The following is a 26,776-nucleotide window of genomic DNA, read 5'->3' as shown; positions in this document are numbered from 1 at the left end:
AATTGCTGTTTGTGGGAGTTTGCTGTATGCAAATTGGCTGCTGCGTTTCCTACATTACAACAGTGACTACAGTTCATTAGCTGTAAAGCTCTTTGGGACGTCCTGAGGTCGTGAAAAATGTATATAAATGCAAATCTTTCTTTTCTTTTTATTCACCTACAAGTACATAATTTAGGCTGAAATCTCAGTGTATTACTGAGGGAGTATTGCACTGTCGGAGGTGCCATCCTTCAGATGAGCCTTTAGACTGAAGCCCTTGTCTGCCTGTTCCGTTTATGGTGTTATAGATCCCACAGCACTGCTTAAAGAATAGCAGGGAGCCCTCCCAGCGTTAATCCCTCAACTACAATAGTCACGGCACTTTTAAGAAGTAAAATTATTCTGAGATGTTTCCTTCGGTTAAACTTTTCTTCCTTAGCGCTCCCCAGAGATGCCAGAAATCCACCTCTAGGTTGTCAAGGCTTCTGAATCTCAGGGGAGGCGGCCTCTGCATTGTCGGGGCCTTGCAGTGTGTGGGGAAATGGACCTTTGCATTGCCAAGGCTCAGGGTCCGTAGAGATATCCATTTCTGTGTTGCTGATGCTTTGCGTTCTGTGAGAGATCCATCTCCTTGTCATCATGGACTTCCAGATCCGCTCCTGGGTGTTGTACAGACTGTGAGGCATCCATCACTGCGTCATCACTGATTTACAAGGTTACCGGCATACAGTAACTACTTAACCAGTTTCCATAGTCATCCAGGATAGAGAGCAAAGAGTAACGAGCACAGGCCTGCCCAGTGCCAGTATGCAATTGGCACTGCGGAATCTGACACAGAGTTTGCATCACTAAAAAAAACAGATTATCTGGTCATTATCACATTGCTGTGTGTGGGATCTTGCTGTGCGCAAATTGGCTGCTGTGTTTCCTACATTACAACAGTGACTACACTTCAAGAGTACTTCATTGGTTGTAAAGCGCTTTGGGACGTCCTGAGGTGAAAGGCGCTATATAAATGCAAGTTCACATGTGGGCAAGGTACAGCGTAGTTGTCTGAATGCGTGGACCCGTACCCCAGCAAGATTCAGTGCCTGCAGAACAGGATTGTGTTTGGGGGGTGTGGGGGTGCGATTTTATTGACTGATTAATAAAATGGCCACATTGGGGGAGGAGCATAGAGTGGGAGCCATGTTGCTGTCGTATTCTTGGGGAACAGTGCGAAGATTCGCAGGCTGATTAATAGTCTGACAGGCCGTGACATGGACGTCTTCTTCCATGGCCGTAACCATCTTTATCCCAGCTGATAGCGGGATTAGTCCTGTACGGGGAGGGTTTTATGGGATCCCACAACCCATGCAATGGGGGGGGGGGGGGGGAGGGGGAGAGAGAGAGAGAGAGGCCACCCACACTTACTGGACACGAGAATCCCGCTGGTCGTCCACCCAGAATTCAGACAAGGAGCTCCGGCCTCCACTCGCCTGGACTACCTGGAGCGGGGTTCGAACCCCGCACCTTCTAACCCAGAGGCGGGAATGCTACCACTGAGCCAAAGGCTGGCTCCACACCATTTGCTCCTGACCGTTAGGAATACCACCCATGCAGACCTAAACGGTTTTCCAGAATCCGTAAGGGAATTCAGCTCAGCCGGAAACAGGAACGAGCTCCCGACGGCCGATAACCGAAGGGGTGAGCCCCCCATCGTCGACCAGCCCTTCGGGGCTGAGCGAGAAGCTCATCCCGTAAAGGAATCACGGCAAGCTGTTCGCGAACATGAGGGCTTGTGAAAGCAGCGCTGATCGATGAACGAATTTGCAAGGTGCTCGAATCACTCCTGTAAAAGCTCTGTCAGCGACTGAGTTTCTGTCTGGCTTTCCTCTCGGCTCTTGGTCGGAGGCCCAGTGGCTTCGAAAGCTGTCGTGTTTTTCCCTCGGACTCAAATGTGTTTTTAATCTTCTACAATAACAAGATTCCAAAAGCATAAATCAGCGTCAATCGCTTAAACAGCGCTTCTGTACAGGCACCGAGCATCAGGAAAGGGTGGAAAAAACTATGCATTTGGACAATAATTTCTGACTGAGCCCTGGGATTCTGTCTAACTCATCACCAAGCACAAATATCCTCAACGTGTTCAAATCAAGCATCAACGCGCTGTCCCCTCTTCTAATTCATTCTTTCCCAGGACCTCAATACTGTGAAATTCCTTCCTTTTCTCTGTCTCCCTCTCCTCCTGTAATCCATGCCTCGATTTTATAATTCTCACCCTCGTGTTCAAGTCCCTCCATGGCCCTCACCACCCCTCCCTATCTCTGTAACCTCCTCCAGCCCTACAACCCTCCGAGAACTCTGTGTTCCCCCAATTCTGGCCTGTTGCCCATCCCCGATTTCCATCACCCCACCATTGGCAGCCGTGCCTGCAGCTGCCTAGGCCCTAAGCTCTGGAATTCCCTCCCTAAACCTCTCCGCCTCTCTCTCCTCCTTTAAGATGTTCCTTAAAACCTACCTCTTTGACCAAGCTTTTGGTCACCTGTCCTATTGTCTCCTTGTGTGGCTTGGTGTTAAGTTTTGTCTGATTGACACTTGACTGTACTTAGTCCGGCCTGTCCAGTGCAGGCCCATCATACCTTAAAGTGTGTGTCGCTGAACGGCTCAAATATCACATTCATAAAATAGCAACAAGATGCAACCGAACAGATAGGGAACTTTCCAATGAACAAGCAAGTATAAAAGGCCAGTGATTTCCTTCTGGTTTCTTCTGACCCGGAGCCAGGGATTTACAAGCATCTGCCAACCTACAAGCATCCCTAAGCAATGATAATTAACAGTAGTTCACTGCCAATTGACTAACAGCCACTAGAATTGGTGGCCTTAAAGGGTCAGACCACATTAAAGGAAACTCCACTTTTGGGGCAGAATAATACATTGTGCGTTACATGGTATAACACTCCTGTATCCTCCGATTTTGTGATCGCTGGTTAATCTAATCCTTCGATTTAACGATCGCTGGTTAATCTAATCCTTCGATTTAACGATCGCTGGTTAATCTAATCCTTCGATTTAACGATCGCTGGTTAATCTAATCCTTCGATTTAGTGATTGCTGGTTAATCTAATCCTTCGATTTAATGATCGCTGGTTAATCTAATCCTTTAATTTAGTGATTGCTAATTAATCTAATCATTTGATTTAGTGATTGCTAGTTAATCTAATCCTTTGATTTAGTGATTGCTAGTTAATCTAATCCTTTGATTTGGCAATTGCTAGTTAATCCAATCCTTTGATTTAGTGATTGCTCGTTAATCTAATCCTTTGATTTGGTGGGTGTTAATTAATTTAATCCTTTGATTTGGCGGGAGCTAGTTAATCTAATCATTTGAATTAGCAATCGCTAATTAACCTAATCCTTCGCTTTAGCAGTTGCTAGTTAATCTAATCCTTTAAGTTAGTTTAACGCTAGTTAATTTTTGAAGTTTTGAAGTTTTCTAAATAAATTATAGCAGGCCACAATTCACACATGGTTCTCTCAACCCCTTCCTTCAATACGACTGTGGGAATGATATTTAATTTTGTGCAGGGGGGGGGTGCACGAGATGAAATGATGTTTTTCTCATCACCCTTGAATGAGACCCCTGACAAGCCAGTGAGTGCCTTGACTGCTGGAGACAGGCTGGGAGTGGCTGCGTGCGCTGTGCTTGTAACTCAAGCTGGGAGGGACACGCTGCCCCTTACACATCTGTGCAAACACCATTTGTCTTTCCGCCGACGAGAGACAATTCTCAGGGAAAAAAAAAAAGGGTTTCCCTGGGAGAGGGAGCGAAAGTTTATGATGCTGAACCTGCCACAGGACCGACAGTCCGTGGCTAGAGCAGGGCTTTTAATTCTTTGCCCAGAGACGACTCTGAACCCCGCTCTTCCCGTGGGCTTCTCGGTTTCCTTCGTACTGAAATTCAGGAGGAATTTTTCCGAACTGACTGACCTGACCCATTTAATATGAATTCCCAAACCAATTCCGATACACCCTGATAGCCTACGTCCGTGCTCAGTGGCCAAAAGGCACAGCTGCTTCATGTTTTTTGGGGAGGTCTAACCAACAGCTACTGTATCTTCTCTTTAATCCCATTGATGCTTCTTGACCTGTTAGCCGGTTTTCCCAATGAGGACCTGAGCCACACGCAGACCAGGAAGGTTGTAAGTTTAATCCCCACTCTGTGCCGAGTTAGACATTCGCATTGGGGTCTTGGGTTAGGAAGGGGAGGAGAGCGGCCAGGGTGGCTGATCCTGATCACGATCCTGGTGTGACGGCTCCCACAGTCAAATATCACACATGAAGAATGGCCAACTCCTGAGCATTGTCAAGTGAGGCTCCCAATTAATAGCCGCGTGTAGGGATGTCGGATTGGGCAGGATTGGGTTGCGATGGGCCCACCCTCACGGCCAAATGTCCTGCTGACACTCAGTGTCCAGACTTGCATTTGGCCCAGACACCAAAGGACGACCAAAAGCCAACAAGAGAGTCAACACTTTCAGGGGCAAGAGCTACAGACAGGAAGTAACTCTGCTACTTTCTAAAAGAAACCAAAGCGGCTTTTTGCTGAAAGCGCTCGGCGCCACTGCAGGTTAGTCAGCACCTGAAAGATGCAGGAAGAGAGTAACAAGAGAGTAACAAAGACCCGAGGGAAAGAGTAACAAGAGAGAGTAACAGAGATACAAGGAGACAGTGACAGAGAGGAAAATAACAGAGGCACAGAATGACACAGGGAGAGAGTAATGAGGAAGAGAGACAGGGAGAGAGTAACAAGTGGGAGTAACAGAGACTAAAGGAGAAAGTAACGAGGAGTAAGAGAGACAGGGAGAGAGTAACAGGTGGGAGTAACAGAGACAGGGTGAGGGTAATAAGGAAGAACGACAGGGAGAGAGAGTAACAAGAGCAAGTAACGGAGACACTGAGAGAGTAATAAGGGGGAGTAACAGAGATGCAGAGAGAGTAACAGAGACCCCAAAATAAGCAGAATTGGACTTCCATAACATTGATGACATTGGGGTTTGAGAGGGAGAAGGACCTACAGAGCAGCTCTTGGTCTCTCTGGCCCGGTCTGCAGGGGGAAAGATGGGTTACTGTTTGGGTGCAACCCAGACCAAGACCAGCTGCGGTACATCATTTCCCGAGGAAAACAGAAGAGAAGAAAAAGGGAAGGCTAAAAGAATGAAGAAGACAGAAAAGAAAGAGAGAGAGAGAGAACCAACAAGAGAATCAGAAACAGGAGAGTAAGAGGGAAACTGGGATTCACACATGGAACAGCGACAAGGAGAACAACTGTGTTTCCCAGCATTGTGTTTTTTCCTGGGAGGGCGGTACAGAATGACACACACACACACAGACACACACACACGCACGGTCAGCTTAGATCAGGATAAACTTTAATAATCCGAAGCTCAGAAGCCTGCAGGGAGTGGGAACGGCCTCCGACATGGCAGAGAAAAAGACACAGCTTTGAAAGCTGCGTCCACATTACAGGGGTAACTCTCGGAGGGCCACCACACTTTCACAGGTGTTTTCGATCATAGCAGACTGACACAGGAGGAGTGAGCGATACCCAGCAACAACTGCAACAAAGGTCTCGGATTCCCCCTCCCTCAAAATAGCGATGTCCCACCGTGAGAGGTGTAGAAAGACAGAGTACGCTTCAGAGACAGAAGACTGCCTTTCTTGAAAATGTTGTCCTCTCCTGAAGGTGGTTCCAATGGGTACCTCCCCCCCACCCTGGTACATTTCCATTCTTCACAATGTCAGCTTAGTCGGCTATTTGACTGTGGAGGCGTCACAGCCAAGCCAGATCCCTTCCTCACCCAATGTCCACACCTGCACTTTCCCAAGGAGTAATTTTAAAAAAACGCTGATGGGATGTTGGCCTTTATCTCAAGGGGGCTGGATTACAAAGGGGAGGAAGTCACGCTGCAGTTGTACAGAGCCTTGGGCAGACCCCACCTGGAGATACTGCATTCAGTTCTGCGTACCTCAGGAAGGATACATTGGCCTTGGGATGGGTACAGCGCAGATTCTCCAGAAAGATACCAGAGCTTAAAGGTATCTTTAGTTTTATTATTATAAGCAACAGTGTTCTTACAAATGGGAAAACCCTGCTACATGTTCCCTAATATTCCATCCACATTGTGGGACAGCAGACTGCGCCCCAATAAGTCAAATAATAGGCCCCATGTTCAGACGACAGGACTAACCCCCATTGTTCTGCCATTTTGAAGTCCCACTGATAAAATTTCACATTTCAGCCACAATCCTGGGCTGTATCATTCTATGATTCACACCACAAGAGAATCACTAAACAACGATTAAATATTAATACACACATGGTAACATGTATCTACAATCATATTATAGATAGTTTATTAATAAACTGTGCAAGTCATCCTCTATCTATTGTGCTGTTGGGGATAATATGCATCAGTCCCCTCCACAGAGTTCTTTCAGCATGAGGGATTGCCTTCGTGTGTGTGTGTGTGTGTGTGTGTGTGTGTGTGTGTGTACAAGTGTCTAGAACTCTGAATATATGCATTTAGCCCCGAGTGCATACATGCTCGTGAGTGGTGTGTTTTCACAACTGCATTGCTCATGAGCATGTGTTTGCATAAATGCCCCTGGACCTGTGAGTGTGACTGTCCACTAGTGTGTGTGTGTGTGTGTGTGTGTGTGTAAATGTGTATAGAGCTGTGAGTGTGACTGTTTGCACATCAACCCATGTGCATGTGTGATTGTTAATTTGTGTGTACGCGTATATGTACACATGGACCTGTGAGTGTGACTGTCCACCAGTGTGAGTGTGACTGTTTGAACATTGACCTGTGTGCGTGTGATTGTTAATTTGTGTGTGTGTGTACACAAATGTGAGTGTGAACACAGACAGTGTAACGTTCTCAAACAAAACTACAGCCCCTATTCAGAGTCATAACAAGGAACATTAAAAACTCTTTAAATTAATTTCCATTCATAAGGAGCGATAAATATAATTAATAAAATATAATTAACTACTTCATATAAAACCACATGGTGCATCTGTCTGGAGTCGGAAACAGCCTGTCCTACATTACCCTTAAAGGGTCAGAATTCTGCTTTGGTAGCACTGCAGGGACACAGATGCCAGGGCTGAGTAAAGGGTTAAGTCCCCTGTTTGTTACTGAGTGGAGTAGAATGCGTGCCTGCCTGTTTTCATGGATAGGCTCGTGCCTTTTCTCTCTCCCCCATCCCCTCCCTGGGGGCACTGACATGGGCTGGGGCAAACCCATGGGCACTGCCCGTACCCTGCCACCTTGTCAAAGTGGCCATTCTTCAAGCGTGAGCCTAGGCAGCAAGGCCGTCAACAGCAGAAACGCAGCCCTGCTTCAAGGTCTGATGTGAAAAACTATTTTCTACAAAGGTTTATTTATTTTTTTAAATCAGCAAAGTTTTTCATCAGACTCCCTGACATAAATCAAAAGCAGTGATCAGCAGCCCACCCATCACCTTAAACACCCACTCCCTCCGCCACTGACACACCGTGGCTGCCGTGTGTACTATCCTGCAGGCCTGAGCAACTCGCCAAGGCTTCTTCAACAGCACCTCCCAAACCCGCGACCTCTACCACCTAGAAGGACAAGGGCAGCAGGTACATGGGAACAACACCCCCTGCACGTTCCCCTCCAAGTCACACACCATCCTGACTTGGAAATATATCGGCCGTTCCTTCATCGTCGCTGGGTTAAAATCCTGGAACTCCCTTCCTAACAGCAGTGTGGGAGAACCGTCACCACACGGACTGCAGCGGTTCAAGAAGGCGGCTCACCACCACCTTCTCAAGGGGCAATTAGGGATGGGCAATAAATGCCGGCCTCGCCAGCGACGCCCACATCCCCACAACGCATAAAAATCAAAATCAAGAGTTTAAGATCCTTCAGTGGGATTTTGCCTTGTTTTGCATGCTGTGGGGGTCACAGTCTGAGATCCAGGGTGCTGGCTGGGAGGAGTTACTCAGGCTGATGCAACGCTCGCTATTAACATTGTGTTTCTGCTGCATATCGAACGTTTGCGTGTTAGCAGAACCGCTGCCCGACTGAAACAAGCGCCTGACAGTGTGAGGGAGCTGGGTTCATATCAGCGGTGATCCAGTTAGCAACGCAGGGCGCTGGCTACAACGGGCAACCGGTCCTGATGGTGTGAAGCAATTGATTTATCAGTAGAAACAGGCAAGGCCGGAGATCCATTACGCAGCAATCCCCCCATGTTAGTCTCCCTTACACTGTCAGCACTGACTGGCCCAGCAAAGACAGAAAGCATTGGCTCCATCGGTTGGCCTTGTGGGGAGGTGGACCTCCTACTAGAAGGTCCAGGTTCGGTTCCGAGACCAGCCGGTCAGTAGACTGGGGTAAGGGGGTGCTTCAACTGGGCTCTGCAACCACTGGGGGGGGGGGGGGGGGGGGGGGGGGAAATCAGCCAGGTTCCCCCTCACATCTCGTGACCCCCCCCCCAGTGACCCCTGCTGAATCGGGCTCGGCTGTGATACCACCACCCCCCCACCATGGTTGAATAGTCTGCCGGCATTCACTGTCTCGGCTCACACACGCCACCTGGACAGGGTACCAGAGGGTGGGGGGCTTGTCTGGGAACTGTTCCCCAGCAACGGCCATCACCTTCAGGGGAGAAACCGGCCTAACCGTGACCCTCACTCTTTAACGCAAGGCCGTAGAAAAATTTAAACCACCTCTATTGTTTTTAAAGCGACAAAAAGTGTTGGTAAATTCTGGTGTTCTCCGAACATGGTGATTCCAGAGACTTGAGCACAAAATCCAGACTGAGACTCCCAGTGCAGTACTGAAGGAGAGCTGCACTGTCGGAGGTGCCGTCTTTCGGATGAACCTCTCCGGTGAACATAAAAGATCCCATTTAGAAGAAGAGCGGGGGAGTTCTCCCTTGTGTCCTGGGGCCAATATTTATCCCTCAACCAACATCTAAAACAGATGCTCTGATCATTGTCACATTGCTGTTTGCGGGATCTTGCTGTGCCGCGTTTCCCTGCAGTAAAACAGCGACTACACTTCACAAAGTACTTCATTGGCTGTAAAGCGCTTTGGGACGTCCTGAGGTCGTGAACTGTCCAATATAAATGCAAGGTCTTTCTTTCTATGGTGAGAAGTCGTAGCCAAGTCAGAATCTTATCTCGGGGTCAAAGAAATGGTGCCACAATGCCCACCGTGTTGGCAAGGGCACAGGACATATGGATCCCGTCTACAGTGTGAGTTGTATCGAGACTAGTCACTGCGGGACTCTTGTGGGTGAAGGTGCTTGAAATTTATAACTTCTCTGATCGGTCACAAAGTCTCATGCCCCAAATAGCTCACCTGGTTTCCACTTGCGAAATAAAAAGCCCCTCCCCCGCCCTCGCCCCCCCCACCCACCCCCTCCCAAGGTGGGATTCTCAACGACATCCACAGCCTTCGACTGCCATCTCCTGGTAATTTTTCAGTACCACCCTCTCGTCCTCGTCCAAGTAAAGCATGGCGATAGGGCTCAGCTCCGTGGGGACGCAGCAGGCCTTGGGGATGTTGGCATTGACTGAGCTGACCAGCGTCTGCACGATGGCGTGGCTGGAGGAGTTCATGTGGTCAGCCAGGGGGAAGCGGCACTCGCCCTGGCAGTAGAAGGCGTCGTAGCCGCGGGGGGCGATGATCCACTCGTTCCAGCCCACGCTCTCAAAGTCCACGTACAGCGGGCGCCTCCGGCACCGAGGGCTGCCTCGCCCTTTCTTCCTGGCCTTCCGCGCCCTCCCGTGCCGCTTTGTCCTGGTGCCCAGGCACCTCCCTCGCCCGTCGTGGCTGTAGGTGACCAGCAGAGGCCTCTGCCCGGGCCAGCCGGCCGCGTCCCCGCCCAGCGACCGGCCGAGCCGTGGGTGCCCGCTCCGCCCGGGCGGGCTCCGGTCGACCTCGACCAGGAACCCGACCACCCTCTCGCCCGCCCTCCGGGCGCTGGCCACGGCCCAGCCAACGTCGAAGCTCTCCCAGCGGGTCCGGTCGGCCGGCAGCAGCCGCCTCTCCAGCAGCCGGTGTCTCATCTCGCCGCCGAGAGGCCGCCAGAGCTCGTAGACGTGAACCCGGTGTAGTCCAGGATCGGCCCCCTTGACATTCCGTCCCCTGTACAGCCGCAGCTCGGCCGACGTGACTCGCTCTTGGTCGGGGATGGCGGTCAGATTGAAGATGAAATGGTGCAGGTTTCCTCCCTCTGACTGAGGGACCTCCTCAAAGTATTCTGTCAAAAACCAAACAAACGTACCGATAGGGTTAATAACAGGCCGTGGGGTTTCATGCAGAGCCAAACTCCCTCTACACTGTTAAGAACATAAGAAATAGGAGCAGGAGTCGGCCATTCGGCCCCTCGACCTGCTCCGCCATTCAATGGCTGATCTTCGACCTCAACTCCACTTTCCCGCCCGATCCCCAGATCCCTTGATTCCCTTAGGGTCCAAATATCCATCGATCTCAGCCTTGAATATACTCAGTGTCTGAGCATCCACAGCCCTCTGGGGTAGGGAATTCCAAAGATTCACAACCCTCTGAGTGAAGAAATTTGTCCTCCTCTCGGTCTTAAATGGCCGACCCCTTATCCTGAGACTCTGCCCTCTAGTTCTAGACTCTCCATCAAGCACTTGGGAACATAGGAATGGGAGGAGGCCATTCAGCCCCTTGAGCCTGTTTTACATCGAGTCTACAGCAGAGAAATAGGCCATTCGGCCCAACTGGTCTATGCTGGCATTAATGCTCCTCACGAGCCACCTCCCTCCCACCTTACTTCATCTAACCCTTACGGTTCGATGACTGATCTGTATCTTAACTCCATTTACCCGCCTTGGTTCCGTAACCCTTAATACCTTTGCATAACAAAAAATCTATCAATCTCAGTTTTGAAATTTTCAATTGACCTAGCCATGTACAGCACAGGTTAGATGCAGAACAAAGCTTCCTCTACACTGCCCCAAAAATGTGCCATAACCCGAACTGCAAGGATAAAATCTTAAAAGACTTGCATTTCTATAGCATCTTTCACAACCTCAGGATGCCTCGAAGCGCTTTACAGCCAATGAAGTACTTTTTTTTTTTAAGTGTATCCACTGTTGTAATGTAGGGAAATGAGGCAGTCAATTTGCACACAGCAAGATCCCACAAACTGCAATGTGATAATGACCAGATAATCTGTTTTTTAGTGATGTTGGTTGAGGGATAAATATTGGCCCAGGACACTGGGGAGAACTCCCCCTGCTCTTCTTCAAAATAGTGTCATGGGATCTTTTACATCCACCTGAGAGGGGCAGACAGGGCTTTGGTTTAATGTCTCACCCGAAAGACGGCACAGCACAATCCGACAGCTTCACGGTCACTTCTACTGGTGCCAGCTTTTTGTTTTCAGATTGTTTTAAACTGAATTCAAATTCTCAATCTGCCACGGTGGGATTTGAACTCATGTTCTCTGGACTATTAGTTCAGGCCGCTGGATGAATAGTCCAGATACATAAACACGTTACCATCCCCAATCCAGTCTGTGCCTAGTCACTCGGTCTCAGTTGCAACTAATGAGCTAATGAACCTGCCGTTCCTGAACTATCCCATAACACGCCCTCCCCTTCCTAAAAAATGTAGGACTGGCCAGTCAAAATCAGGTTCAATCATAACTCCCCCTGCCCCCAACAATCTCCCAATTCTCATTGTCTAGGCTGACGCATGAAGACCGGTCACTAAGGTGAGATATTGGCACGTCAGAAAGAGTTTCGTTTAAATTCATTCTGGGGATGTGGGCGCCGCTGGCGAGGCCGGCATTTATTGTCCATCCCCTCGATGCCCCTTGAGAAGGTGGTGAGCCGCCATCTTCTTGAACTGCTGCAGTCCGTGAGGTGAAGGTTCTCCCACAGTGCTGTTAGGTCGGGATTTCCAGGATTTTGACCCAGCGACCATGAAGAAACGGGCAAGTCGGGATGGTGTGTGTGACTTGGGAGATGATGGTGTTCCCATGTGCCCGCTGCCCTAGGTGGTGGAGATCATGGGTTTGGGAGTCAGCGCCTTCAGGAGAGACGGGGAAAAAAATTGGGAGAGAAAACAAAATGGCTACCCTCAAGAGATGGGGTTATGCTGAAAACGCTGGTCCATCAGCCTCTAAAAGGGAAAGGGTAGGTCAACCTTTTGGGTAGGATACATCATTACTGCTATCTGGCCCCTCCCTTTTCCACCTCCAGTAGCTACACTCACCCAGGTGATGAAAGCTTCTGACTGTGTTGGCGCTCGCTGTATGTCTCTCCAAGAAGTTGAAACTGGGATCCTGGATGTGGTTATATTCCCCGGTGTGAAAGTGATACAGATCCAGCATGTACTGAGGGACGACGGCGTCAGAGCTGGGCTCTGGGAGCCGACTCAGGCCAAATCTGTTCAGCAGCGTCCTCTGGAGGGTGTGAATCAGCTCCGGGTTGGGGATGGGATGGAAAGCTCCTTCCTTCAGGCTTGCATCCAACGCGGTCCTCCCTCCTTCAGAGTACAAGCTCATTTCTCCTTTCACCAGGACCCAGGGAAACAGCACAACCATCAGCAGAAGACTAGCAGGGAGCATGGTGGAGCTGTGTGGCAAGATTCAAAGGTTTAGTTAGCGCTCGATGGGAAGACACAAATGTGGTCTCTGCTACCCTCCCCGCTTTCACTTAGAGCACGTACCTCACTGGTATGAGGGTCACAAAGAATCTTAGTCAAGGCCCATTCCCACAGGCCCACCACAAAGCAACACCATCTGCCGAGACTGACTTCCTTTGAAACCCTCTCTCTCTTTCCTTCCCACCCCCTCGAATCATTGCCACATCGCAGAGTTTAGGGCAGTCAGGATCATGCAGCCGCAGATCTGGCACAGGGTCCAGGGGAGACAGGCCGCAGCTGTCCTGGCTGTGTTAGGGGTACTGCTGGCCAAGAGCGTTATTAAGGCTAACTGGCCAGCTCTTGGTAGCCTCGCACTGAATTCACGGTCAGTCATTCTGATAGATATCTGGGTTTTAGGCCTGCTCATCATTCGAAGTACCCTGTTCACCAGTTCACCACATACTAAAGTCCCAGGCTGCTTGACACTCGCACTGATTGATACCATTTCAGTTGTCAGCTGTGGTTCAGTGGGTAGTGCTCTCGCCTCTGAGTCAGCAGGTCACGGGTTCAAGCCCCGCTCCGGAGACTTCAACACAAAAACCCAAGCTGACGCTGAGGTGCAGCCTTGCAGGTGAGATTATCTGGTCATTATCACATTGCTGTTTGTGCAAAGTGGCTCCTGCGTTTTCCACATTAGAACAGTGACTACACTTCAAAAGTGCTTTGGGATATCATGAAAGGTGCTGTATAATTGCAGGTCTTTCTTTAACATACTCAATAAAAAGCAGAATTCTGACCCCGATCTCTTCCGATTGTACAGAATCCCAATGGAGCAAATCCCTTCCCATACTCTCCAGACCCTTTCCAATGTCTGTGCGTCTCTTTTAGGACGTGGAAACCAGAACTGAACCCAGTACTCCAAGTATGGTCTGAACGGTGCTTTGTAGATTATTACCATAACCATTGCGGACTTGTACTCTACTATTCTGGTTATACTGTTGGAGGTGCTGTTAAACTAGTTCTGTTGCTCACCTGCACTGATCACAGGTAGATCGATTGTCTATTATATGTGCATACTGCCTTTTTATCTCATCATATTACATTGCCATCAGCCCCATCCTTCCTCAGGAGCCTGTAGGAGACCCCTATTGCTAATAACCTTCTGCCTGCTTATTAACTCAACCCAGACTATTTATCTCCTCCTGGGATATCTGCTTCCTGCATTTAGAAATTCCCTTGACGATATCAAGCTAGCCCTCGTCCTCCTACCCTGCCTAGTATCTGCCCTGAAATCATACATATTGAACATTTATAGACTTTAGATCAAAGAATCTGGAATTGAGGAGAAAGCCTCTAACGACTGTTCACTTTTTACTCCCTAGTATTAACCCATTAGTGACCAGAGGTCACTGATTCTCTCCAATCACAAGCTTAACCTGGCCTTGAGTGAACTATTTCCCTGTAAACCCCGTGTCATTGCTTCCTCCTGCTGAACCTGCCTCTAACTCGGCTGACGGCTTCGAGTGTTCAGGTAAACGCACTAATTGTAGTCAAACCCTGACTTTAACCTAACTGGCCCGGCGGGGATGGGACGGGTTTGGGTTCGGATCTGACTCCTGGTCTAAACCCCGCTCGATTTTACACTGCATTGACGTCAATAGAGAGTAAAATAGGCTGGCATGTAAAATGGGCACTGGACCTGAACCCACTCCATTCCTGCCCAAGGTGGGGGGTTAGGTTAAAATTAAGGATTTGTATCTCTGTCTTTCTTTTAACTTTGCCTCGAATTACTTTTTGTTTTTTCCCCCCTCCTCTTTACCATCCTACAGCCTCTGCTTTTCTATAATTAAAGTCTTAGACCCTCTCCCTCCCCTCAGGTCTTTAAAATTATGAAGGGGTTCGATAGGGTAGATTATGGAGAAACATAGAAAATAGGAGCAAGAGTCGGCCCTTCGGCCTTTCGGGCCTGTTCCGCCATTCAAAATGATCATGGCTGATCGTCTAACTCAGATCCCGCTTTTTCCCCATATCCCTTGATCCCTTTAGCAAGAAGATGTTTCCACTTGAGGGGGAGTCCAAAACTAGGGGCCATCAATATAAGATAGTCACTAATAAATCCAATAGGGAATTCAGGAGAAACTTCTTTACCCAGAGAGTGGTGAGAATGTGGAACTTGCTACCACAAGGAGTAGTTGAGGTGAATAGTGTAGATGGATTTAAGGGGAAGCTGGATAAACACATGAGGGAGAAAGGAATAGAAGGAAATGCTGATAGGGTGAGATGAAGTAGGGAGGGAGGAGGCTCGTGTGGAGAATAAACACCGGCATAGACCAGATGGGCCGAATGGCCTGTTTCTGTGCTGTAAAACTCTATCAAATTCGAAGCAGTTTAAAAGCAGATCAGTTCCTTCCTCTGTGTCTCTCCGATTGACCCCGGCTCAGATACAGCCCACCTCTCCTGCCTAAGATTGTTTCATCCCGACAGCAGCCCCGGTCATTTATAAAAAAGGAAACAGTACCATGCGACTGGCACTAACCAGCGGGATTCTGCGTTTCCATTCGGGAATTCTCATCCTTTCCCAAGGCACAGCCTCTCTCTCACTCTCTCGTCAGCTTCCTGGCAGTATTTCTGATCCTACTTCGAGCATCCGTTTCCCTACGGAACGCTGAGCGCAATCCCGGGGATAACTTGGGGACGACTCCCCTTCTCCTCCCCCCTCCCTCAGTCAGGAACTCTGAGGTCAGGTCCTTGAATTAAAAAACAAAACTCAACCCATTTTAAAAGGGAGGAAAAGATTGCCTGGAGTTTCTTGGCTGGCTCCTCTTCCATTGATTTTGAGAGGGAGATCAAAACAGGTCAGATTCTCCCATTTCCTGCTCAAATCCGTTTGTTTTCTTAAGCAAGCCGCACCACCACATACGATTACACGGATATAGCCGCAGTCTCGCGGAAACAGACACCTGTCACACACCTCCCACCCTCTGTAAACTTGGCCTCATCTGAAGCTTTGCTGCCTTGTATCCCGACTCGCACCAAGTCCCGTTCTCCCATCACCCCCTGTGCTCGCTGACCTACATTGGCTCCTGGTCCGGCAACGCCTCAGACATAAAATTGTCACCCTTGTTTTCGAATCCTTCCATGGCCTCACCCCCCTATCTCGATAACCTCCGAGATCTCTGCGTTCCTCCAATTCTGGCCTCTTGCCCATCCCTGATTTTAATCGCCTCACCATTGGCGGCCGTGCCTTCAGCTGCCTAGGCCCTAAGCTCTGGAATTCCCTCCCTAAACCTCTCCGTCTCTGTCTTCTTCTTTAAGACGCTCCTTGAAATCTACCTCTTTGACCACGGTTTTGGTCACCTGTCCTAATATCTCCTTATGTGGCTCGGTGTCCAATTTTTTAAAAATTCGTTCATGGGATGTGGCCGTCGCTGGCGAGGCTGGCATTTATTGCCCATCCCTAATTGCCCTTGAGAAGGTGGTGGTGAGCCGCCCTCTTGAACCGCTGCAGTCCGTGTGGTGAAGGTTCTCCCACAGTGCTGTTAGGAAGGGAGTTCCAGGATTTTGACCCAGCGACAATGAAGGAACGGTGATATATTTCCAAGTCGGGATGGTGTGTGACTTGGAGGGGAACGTGCAGGTGGTGTTGTTCCCATGTGCCTGTTGCTCTTGTCCTTCTAGGTGGTAGAGGTCGCGGGTTTGGGAGGTGCTGTCAAAGAAGCCTTGGCGAGTGCAGTGCATCCTGTGGATGGTACACACTGCATCCACAGTGCGCCGGTGGTGAAGGGAGTGAATGTTTAGGGTGGTGGAAGGGGTGCCAATCAAGTGGGCTGCTTTGTCCTGGATGGTGTCGAGCTTCTTGAGTGTTGTTGGAGCTGCACTCATCCAGGCAAGTGGAGAGTATTCCATCACACTCCTGACTTGTGCCTTGTAGATGGTGGAAAGGCTTTGGGGAGTCAGGAGGTGAGTCACTTGCTGCAGAATACCCAGCCTCTGACCTGCTCTCGTAGCCACAGTATTTATATGGCTGGTCCAGTTAAGTTTCTGGTCAATGGTGACCCCCAGGATATTGATGGTGGGGGATTCGGCGATGGTAATGCCGTTGAATGTCAAGGGGAGGTGGTTAGACTCTCTCTTGTTGGAGATGGTCATTGCCTGGCACTTATCTGGCGCGAATGTTACTTGCCACTTATGAGCCCAAGCCTGGATGTTGTCCAGGTCTTGCTGCATGCGGGCTCGGACTGCTTCATTATTTGAGGGGTTGCGAATGGAACTGAACACTGTGCAGTCATCAGCGAACATCCCCATTTCTGAACTTATGATGGAGGGAAGGTCACTGATGAAGCAGCTGAAGATGGTTGGGCCTAGGATACTGCCCTGATGAACTCCTGCAGCAATGTCCTGGGGCTGAGATGATTGGCCTCCAACAACCACTACCATCTTCCTTTGTGCTAGGTATGACTCCAGCCAATGGAGAGTTTTCCCCCTGATTCCCATTGACTTCAATTTTATTAGGGCTCCTTGGTGCCACACTCGGTCAAATGCTGCCTTGATGTCAAGGGCAGTCACTCTCACCTCACCACTGGAATTCAGCTCTTTTGTCCATGTTTGGACCAAGGCTGTAATGAGGTCTGGAGCCGAGTGGTCCTGGCGGAACCCAAACTGAGCATCGGTGAGCAGGTTATTGGTGAGTAAGTGCCCCTTGATAGCACTGTCGACGACACCTTCCATCACTTTGCTGATGATTGAGAGTAGACTGATGGGGCGGTAATTGGCTGGATTGGATTTGTCCTGCTTTTTGTGGACAGGACATATCTGGGCAATTTTCCACATTGTCGGGTAGATGCCAGTGTTGTAGCTGTACTGGAACAGCTTTGTTTGATAATCGCTCCTGTGAAGCGCCTCGGGATGTTAAAGGCGCTATATAAATGCAAGTTGTTGTTGTGTGTACGTGTGCCACTTGTGATGTGCACACATGACAACTGTATGTTCACTGTGTTTCCCGAAGGGTGAGTTGGCTCTGAGCTGGTGTGTGCGGTGCTGAGCCAAACAGATCGGGACACTCCCGGGTTCAATCGCCATACTGATCTCCAAAGGGGGGAGCGGAAACGGCAGTGGGGGGTAAAGTGGGGGGGGGGGGTTGGGTGGTGCTGTGTTGGGCCACGGCACACCCCAGGTTAGGAGGGAGCAAACTGACCCACTTCACGCTGCTGGAAAGTGAGCCCGTGTGGCTAAGGACAAGAGCGGACACGGCTGTGATGCTCCCCGTGGTCGAACAGCCCGACAACATCCAGTGTCTGGGCTCAACCCCCTCCCCCCCACCAAAGCGTCAGCGAGCTCACCCAGTGAACAGCTGTACCTCACAGATCAGGACGTCCCCAGATTTGATCCACGGGGTGTGTTCTGAGTTAACTAATCTTGACTGGGGGGGTGGGGAAGGAGGGGGGATGGTGGGGGGAGGAGTGGGAGATGGGGGCACCAATCGGCCTCAGTGCCCGTGGGTCAGGAAGGAGAAAATCAGCCAGGGTTCCCGCTCACAATTGAGATGCACTAACTACTGCTGGAAAGTGCGTTTGGGTGATGGTGTGTGATGCCTGCCCACTATCAATAGCAGTGTCAGCCGTGGCTCAGTGGGCAGCACTCTCGCCTCTGAGTCAGAAAATCGAGGGTTTAAATCCCACTCCAGAGACTTGAGCGCATAATCCAGGCTGACACTCCCAGCGCCAACTCTGAGCGAGAGCTGTACTGTCAGAGGTGCCGTCCTTCAGATGAGACGTTAAACTAAGGCCCTGTCTGCCTCAGGTGAATGTAAAAGATCTCACGGTCGCTATTTAAAGAAGAGAAGGGGAGTTCTCCCCGGTGTCCTGGGGCCAATATTTATCTCTCAACCAACATCACTAAAAAAAAATGATCTGGTCATTATCACATTGCTGTTTGTGGGATCTTGCTGTGTGAAAATTGGCTGCCGTGTTTCCTACATCATAACAGTGCCTACACTTCAAAAGTACTTCCTTGGCTGTAAAGAGCTTTGGGATGTCCTGAGGTCGTGAAAGGTGCTAGGTAAATGCTTTTCTTTTTTTTGTGAATAGCCTTACTGACACTCACTGTCGACTCATACATGGTCACTTGAGGAGAAGTGGGGGAATAGAGGAGATTGAAGCGGCAGAAAAACACAAGTGTACTTATAAGTTACGATAAGTTACAGTCCAACCCAACCGATGGGATTAGATTAACCCGTATTTAACCCTTCATCAAACTCCCTCGCAACATTTTACTGTAACAGAGAGGAGGTGGGTGAAAGGGTTAATAGCCCTCAGTATCTCGGAGATGCCCTCATGGTAAATTCCCATCCTTGGCTGGAGTGTCCGGGAGAAACATTTAGTGGAGACTGGGCACATCTGCAGCGTGAGTAGGGAGAGTCCCCCCGGGCTACCCTTGTGCAACTGGATACAGAGAAGCCCTGGGAGCAAGGTGCTCCCACTGTCCTTTCTCTTAGACACCGGTCAGCCGAGGCTACGGAGAGAGGCAATTTAATTCAAGAAACGTTTGCCCCGTGCCCTGGACGATACGGTTTTTAAGCCTCTGCTCTGTGAGCCACTTGGGATCTTTCTGTGCTGAGTCAGCTGATCACAGTAGGGCCATTACAATTGGACTCAGTGCCCCCGGTCAGAGAGTGGAAAATCAAGTGCAATTTGCATTTATACGGGTGCCTTAAATGTGGAAATGGCGCCCCAGAGGCAGATCACAGAGACGTGAGAATAACAAAAGGTCGAGCCAAAGGGAGGGGGGTGTGGGGGTGACAAAAAGCTCGGTCAAAGAACTAGGTTTTAAGGAGGGACTTAAAGTAGGAGAGGAGAGGTGGAGAGGTTCAGGGAAGGGTTTCCGGAGAGTGGGGCCTGGGGAGTTGAAGAAACTGTACCAATGGTGGGGTGATGGGTGGCGGAGGGGGGCACATGAGGAATGCAGAGTACTGGAAAGATTGTAGGGCTGGAGGAGATTACATTCCTCAAACTGCTCGAGAGTCCCAGAATGGTCCTGAGGAGCTTCTCAGAGAGGCAACAACAGCTTGCATTTATATAGTGCCTTTAACATCCCAAGGCGCTTCACAGGAGCGATTATCAGACAAAAATTTGACACCGAGCCACATAAGGAGATATTAGGACAGGTGACCAAAAGCTTGGTCAGAGAGGTAGGTTTTAAGGAGCGTCTTAAAGGAGGAGAGAGAGGGGGAGAGATTTAGGGAGGGAATTCCAGAGCTCAGGGCCCAGGCAGCTGAAGGCACGGCCGCCAATGGTGGAGCGATTAAAATGGGGGGGTGTGCAAAAGGCCAGAATTGGAGGAGCGCAGAGATCTCGGAGGGTTATTGGGCTGGAGGAGGTTTCAGAGAGAGGGAGGGCGAGGCCATGGAGGGATTTGAACACGAGGGTGAGAATTTTAAATCCGAGGCGTTGCTGGACCGGGAGCCAATGCAGGTCAGCGAGCGCAGTCCCGATCCCTCGACTGTTTCTGGCCAGCAATCCTTCCCATTCATTTGAAATATTTGATTGATATTACCCATGTCTGTGAGAGAGATTAAGGTCATTATGGGCTTTGCTTGGACTCTTTTAGCCTGTACCAAAGGGGCAATCTAGCCATGTCTGTCCGATAGATTATAATCATCATCTACATTAGTCCTCTGTACATGCTATCTGCAAGCCACACACACACTGTGCAGAGTCATACATAACATGCGTGACCAGCTCTATTTCCTCATGCCCTGTGAGGCGAAATGGTTTCATTATAAAGCAGTCACTCACACACGATGCATTCATAGAATCATACAGCACAGAAGGAGGCCATTCGGCCCATTGTGCCTGTGCTGGCTCTTTGAAACAGCTGTCTAATTAGCCCCACCTCCACATAGCCCTGTGAATTTTTTTCCCATTTTCAAGTATTTATCCCATTCCCTTTTGAAAGTTATTATTGAATCTGCTTCCACCGCCCTCTCAGGCAGTGAATTCCAGATCAGAACAACTCGCTGTGTAAAAAAAATTCTCCTCATCTCCCCCATGGATTTTTTGCCAATTATCTTAAATCTGTGTCCTCTGGTTACTGACCCTCCTGCCACTGGAAACAGTCTCTCCTTACTTTATGAAAGCCCCTCATAATTTTGAACACCTCTAACAAATCCGCCATTAATCTCTGCTCTAAGGAGAACAATCCCAGCTTCTCCAGTCTCTCCACGTGACTGAAGTCCCTCATCCCGGCTACCATTCTGGTAAATCTCCTCTGCACCCTCTCCAAGGCCTCGACATCCTTCATAATGTGTAAATCAGAAGGTTACAGTTTCTACATATGGGACATCTACATCTCGAGACTTGGTGGTCTCTATAAACTGCAACGTCACTTGGAGTTCAGATGAACATGGAACACTCTCGCCCCCCTGCTGACTGCTGGTGGGGATCGATCGCACATCAGGAGAGGGCACAGCTGGGTTATCATTGGGCTGTAATATCACCAAGTGTTGCCCACAGCACGTACTGACTGCGGGGTCTCTGTGAACACGAGACTGCCTGGTTTTCCAAGCTGTCGGGTCCTGTTTCTCGATCCACACGTTACCGCCAACGTTAATGAAACGAGAAAGGTCGAGGGTGCCACATTTCAAATTGAAAACTGGCCCTCGCTGGAGTACGATGCCACAAGTCTTGGGAGCCCCCTCCAAGTGGGCATCCTTCATGTGTGAGCTTCGGCGGTGAAAGGCTATTTGACCACGGGGAGCATCACACCCTCATGCACTGTAAGCAGGGGGCACCGGATAGTGATCAAGAACCCAGAGGGTCTTTCCCTCCCTAGCCTGTGAGGGGGGGGGGGGGGGGGCAACTGCAGAATGAACACCTGGACTGATCAGCTGCCTCAGTCTGTGGGGGCTAGAGGGGGGGAGGAACCTAATAGTTTGCTGGTCTATGGGGCTCAGTTCGACTCTGGGTGGTGCATTTACTGATTGAGCCATCAGGACAGCATCTATGTGCCCGGATAGGGAGGGAGAGGGGAATTAGCTCCTGATCTTCTCACGGTGTAGCCCCCACGGTCGAATAGGCGAAACTCGTGTATGAAGAACGGCCCCTTGGGCTGGGATCCGACTGTTCGTGGACCTGTACCCTCGTAAGAGTCACTGCCTTCAGGAGAGGGGGTGCGGAAATTAGGAACTTAGGAACAGAAGGAGGCCATTCAGCCCCTCGAGCCTGTTCCGCCATTCAATTAGATCATGGCTGATCTGTATCTTAACTCCATCTGCCCGCCTTGGTTCTGTAACCCTTAATACCCCTTTTACCCAACAAAAATAATAATTAGAATAACCCAAACTCCTCCATCAAAAAAAATACATGTTCAGCTAAAATAGTAACTGGGAGGTAACTGCTGAGATACTGAGGTGTGATTTCTGAAGTCTCTCCTTATCCTGAACATTGTCAAGTACATAGGGGGACCCCCAGAGTTGTGGGGAATGGGGACCCCCAGAGTTGTGGGGAATGGGGACCCCCAGTGTTGTGGGGAATGGGGACCCCCAGTGTTGTGGGGAATGGGGACCCCCAGAGTTGTGGGGAATGGGGACCCCCAGTGTTGTGGGGAATGGGGACCCCCAGTGTTGTGGGGAGCTTTAAATTCCAATAAAACGCAATTGGGTGCGTGAGGGTCACAATTACTGACCGTGACAATCCCCGATCACTCAACTCCTGGCGTCAAACTTACTGGAGCTCAAAAAGTTAACCTTTCAGGGGAAAAAGTTCTCAATCTTAAAATAAACATTTTTTTAATTTTAACTCACTGAGATCGGCAGATGTGGAGAGTCCATGGTTCTAATGCTCTCTCCTCCAGGACCAGGAGTGAGCTCTGCCTCCCTCTGTAACTCGGGACTTATTTTAAATTCATTAACTTTCCCTTTCCTTCAGGGCCAAGGACTTTCGCACTTTAAAAAAAAATATATTAGTCTCCCTTTACCTTGTTTCTTTTTTTTTTCCTGTTGTCTGTTTTCTCCTCCATGTCTCCCAAGGCAGTGTTGCACTTTCTCTCTCCTCCTCTCCTCTCCCTCTTTCTTTCTCTCTCTCTCCTCTCTGCTCTCAGTCCATTTAAACCCCGCACGCACCGTCCTGCTGCTTTTTGACCAGACGCTGATGTCACGTGTGGCGATCAGCCAGGCAATTCCATTCCTTATATTATTAAAAAAAACATTCCTGGGAAAACAAAACGAAAACAAAAAAAAAACACAAAGAGACATAAAGAAATCGACTGGGGTGGGTCAATTTCAGTCAGAAACTGCATCAAAATGTTGTAGGGTTGGGTTGGGGAGCAGATCAATGTTTACCTGATTGGCTTTCAAATACTGGATCAGAAATCGATAGGATCGATCTGCAGACAGAGACGGTCACAATTCAAACCAGATAAACGAGACTCGGTGTTTTACTCAGAGCCCAAAAGTTGTTCGGCCACTCAGGGTGAACTTATTTTAATTCCCTCCACCTTGCCCAGGGGCAAAACCTGACAAAATGACCCCTGTGGTGGAGTCAGAGAGAGGGGACAATTTCCCATAGGAACAGGGGGAGGCCATTCAGCCCCTCGGGGGCCTGCTCCGCCATTCAATGGCTGATCTTGTACCTCAACTCCATTTACCCGCCTTGACCCTAACAACAATCTATCGATTTCGGTCTTGAAAGACAGACTTGCATTTATATAGCGCCTTTCATAGAAAACATAGAAAATAGGAGCAAGAGTAGGCCATTCGGCCCTTCGGGCCTGCTCCGCCATTCAAAATGATCATGGCTGATCGTCTAACTCAGTACCTTGTTCCCGCTTTTTCCCCATATCCCTTGATCCCTTTAGCATTAAGAAATATATCTATCTCCTTCTTGAATACATCTAATGACTTGGCCTCCACTGCCTTCTGTGGTAGAGAATTCCACAGGTTCACCACCCTCCGAGTGAAAAAATTTCTCCTCATCTCGGTTCTAAACGGCATATCCCATATCCTGAGACTGTGACCCCTGGTTCTGGACTCCCCAGCCATCGGGAACATCCTCCCTGCATCTAGTCTGTCTAGTCCTGTTAGAATTTTACATGTTTCGTGACCTCAGGACATCCCATTTACAGCCAATGAAGTACTTTTTGAAGTGTAGTCACTGTTGTAATGTAGGAAATGCGGCAGCCAATTTGCGCACAGCAAGATCCCACAGACAGCAATGACCAGATAATCTTCAATTGTCCACCAGCATCAACAACTTTTTGGGGGGAAGAGTGTTCCAGATTTCCACTACCCTTTGTGTGAAAAAATGTTTCCTGACTTCGCCCCGGAATATCCCAGCTCTAATTTGAAGTTCGAGCTATTTTGTTCTGGATTTCCCCCCACTGCAGCCTCTGCTGTCCTGGCTCCCTGGACGCAGGTGGGCTGGATGTCTCTGAGGCGATCGGGTGATGCAGAGTTTATCGGGCACTGGTTTGCGACACGATGATAAGCTCGTGTGTGCTTTTCCTTCACGGGGCAAGTCTCCAACACCGGCTGAAGGCTGAGCATATCCTTTTGTACAGAGAGAAAGTCAGGGCACAGCACAAGATACCAGCCAAGGCTGAATGGAGTAGGAGCATAGATGAGATAAAGCAGAGGAAGTAGAGGTTAGGTTTGGGTTTTAAAGCCTGTAGATTGTAGAAGGGAGGTCCTCGGGTAGAGGGGAGAACCAGCGAGAATCTCGCAGGTCCTGAGAAAGACTCAGTAAGAGACCCAAGAACAGGAGTAGGCCATTCAGTCCCTCCAGCCTGCTCCGCCATGGCTTGATATCATGGCTGATCTGTACCTCAGCTCCGCCTCTCTGCCTCAGCTTCAGGTGGGATGCATCTCGATTAGAGAGAAGTGAAAGAGGGCCTAGGAAATGAAGAGGGGCGCAACAGAGAAAGAGATTGGGGCCATTGGTGGCCGTGCCTTCAGCTCCCTGAGCCCTAAGCTCTGGATTCCCTTCCCTAAACCTCTCCCCCTCTCTCTCCTCCTTTAAGACGCTCCTTAAAACCTACCTCTTTGACCAAGCTTTTGGTCACCTGACCTAATATCTCTTTAGGTGTCAAATTTTGTCTGATAACGCTCCTAGGGATGTTTTGCCACGTTAAAGGCGCTATATAAATGCAATTTGTTGTTGTTTGTAGGCTGTCCCAATGGCTCAGTGGTGCATGCACTAGTGAACGAGATAGTTTGTCACCCAGACATGTTCTGTGTTTGATCCCTGGTTTGCTGTTGAGCTGCCTGATTTCACCCAGGGCAGCAGTTGAGACAATCCAATCGGCCATAAGATCCCGAGTTAAGGAAAAAGAATAAGAACATAAGAAATAGGAGCAGGAGTCGGCCATTCGGCCCCTCGAGCCTGCTCCGCCATTCAATCAGATCATGGCTGATCTTCGACCTCAACTCCACTTTCCCGCCCGATCCCCATATCCCTTGAATTAGGCACGTGGTGACCCCTCCCCGACTGAAAAGTGAGCACGTGCAGATGCGAAGGGATGACATGATCTGGCTCGGGCTGTGACGCCCGTCACAGTCAAATATCCTGCCGACACATCTCGGTTCCCACATTGAGATTGACCGATTGGGCGAGGTGACCATGGAAACCGTATCCCGACATCTCCAGGAGTGGAGAGAACAAAAGAAAAAGCACACTTAAAATATTCCAATAAAATTCACAATAATATCATCTCGCTCTTTGGACCTTGAGAGATGGGACATGCTCCGAATTCTTTTCTTTCTACCCTATTGTTTGTGCAAGAGGTTTCAGTGAATCGAGAGCAGGGGGCACACAATGCTACCTTTCCTGTCCTGGTTAATTATCACTTCCGCCTTTTCTCCGGTACATTCCAACAGTGTTATGTTCCCTCTCCCCATCGGAAGCCACACAAAAAAAAAAACCCATCGAAAACATGGAAGACGGGTGACTCATCTGTTTTTCTGTGGCAAGGAAACACAGTAAAGAAACAAAATACAATAAGAGAGAACGTGGAAACGAGACCCAATCATAAATAGACGCAACGCAGACTGGAGCTCAGTGAGAGCATACAAGTCCACAGGCCTCATCTGTTCAGGGGAACGGGCGTTTGGGCTCGGGGCGGCCTGGATCCAGCTCACCGAGATATAGCTCACTTCCCATGCACTTGCTCCTCTCCCAACCCACTCCTTCACCTTCCAACGAAAGAGAAAGTCACAGGGCTCACCTGCAGATGAATTTCACAAGCCGTGTGTTTGTCTGCAGCGATAATACGCACAAGGACACGCACAGTCGCAGACTTTTCCATTTGCTTCTGCACAGGAAGTTAAGTGCAGAGGGAGCACTTTCAATGCAGGGTACCTCCCCGCCCCCTTTTCCCGCAGTAAATGCACGGGCGAGTTCAAAACAAGTTCATGCAACAAGCCCCAGCCCAGTTTTCGTATTACGGGGGTTGGGGGCGGGTGGGGGGTTTGAGGGAGTTCTGTGCCCAGAGCACCCAATGGCAGCGGGACTTTTGATTGGTGAAAAGAGCAGCTTTAAATCGGCAAGGAGGCTGGCAAATAGACAATGATCCTCGTGATGTCCTGTGTGGTTGTTAGCTGCATGTTGGGCGGGCACGGTGGGGTGGAAATTAGACCCGGTTGCGCCCATTTTACAAGCATAAAACGGGCGCAACGATGCCCAATTTTGGGGACCAACGCCCTGCTCCCCGAGGAGGCCTGGAGAACGTTCGACCCGAAATTGGGTTGGGCCATTTTTCAGACCTCCACTGTCAGCGGTCTAAAACAGGCGCTTGGTCCCTTAAATATGCAAATGAGGGGCCGAAAGCCTGTTCTAGGTCCCCTCACACATACATTGTGCAGCAATGAGTGAGGTAGGCATCACTCAGGATTCCTCAGCATCCGCCAACACAAGGTCTGGTTTTTTTTGCCGTAAATTTTTTTTTTTAGAAACTTTCTAGTTAAGCCAAGAGGCTCGTGCATAAAATGGTCATCAGGCCCAATTTCGGGCCGGCCTCGGGCCTGTCTGTTGGGGGCCCCCAAAACAGGCCCAAATGAATTTTCACCCCACCGTTTTATAAGGACAGGAGTGTTGCATCATGTAACACACAGTGTACTATTCTACTGCTCACACATAGCTGAAAGTAACTTAGTTTTCACT

The 26,776-nt window shown here is 49.5% G+C and overlaps 1 protein-coding gene and 1 long non-coding RNA gene across 2 annotated transcripts; both read right to left on the bottom strand.

The window, feature by feature from the left end:
• Positions 1–8,436: 8,436 nt before the first annotated feature.
• LOC137305935 (bone morphogenetic protein 2-like) lies at positions 8,437–22,683 on the bottom strand. Its single transcript, XM_067974893.1, has 3 exons — positions 22,599–22,683; positions 12,255–12,616; positions 8,437–10,266 (listed from the first exon to the last, which is right to left on the bottom strand). The coding sequence occupies exons 2-3, from the start codon at positions 12,607–12,609 to the stop codon at positions 9,440–9,442; spliced, it is 1,182 nt and encodes a 393-aa protein (XP_067830994.1). The 5' UTR covers positions 12,610–12,616; positions 22,599–22,683; the 3' UTR covers positions 8,437–9,439.
• A 61-nt stretch (positions 22,684–22,744) lies between these two features.
• LOC137305936 (uncharacterized) lies at positions 22,745–25,930 on the bottom strand. Its single transcript, XR_010958787.1, has 3 exons — positions 25,842–25,930; positions 22,963–23,006; positions 22,745–22,831 (listed from the first exon to the last, which is right to left on the bottom strand). It is a non-coding gene; the product is annotated as an uncharacterized lncRNA (long non-coding RNA).
• Between the last annotated feature and the right edge of the window lie 846 nt (positions 25,931–26,776).

This window comes from Heptranchias perlo, chromosome 41, assembly GCF_035084215.1.
Source record: "Heptranchias perlo isolate sHepPer1 chromosome 41, sHepPer1.hap1, whole genome shotgun sequence".
NCBI lineage: Eukaryota > Metazoa > Chordata > Chondrichthyes > Hexanchiformes > Hexanchidae > Heptranchias > Heptranchias perlo.
The sequence above is the reverse complement of the archived record's forward strand: the minus strand, read 5'-3'. Positions and strand labels throughout refer to the sequence as shown.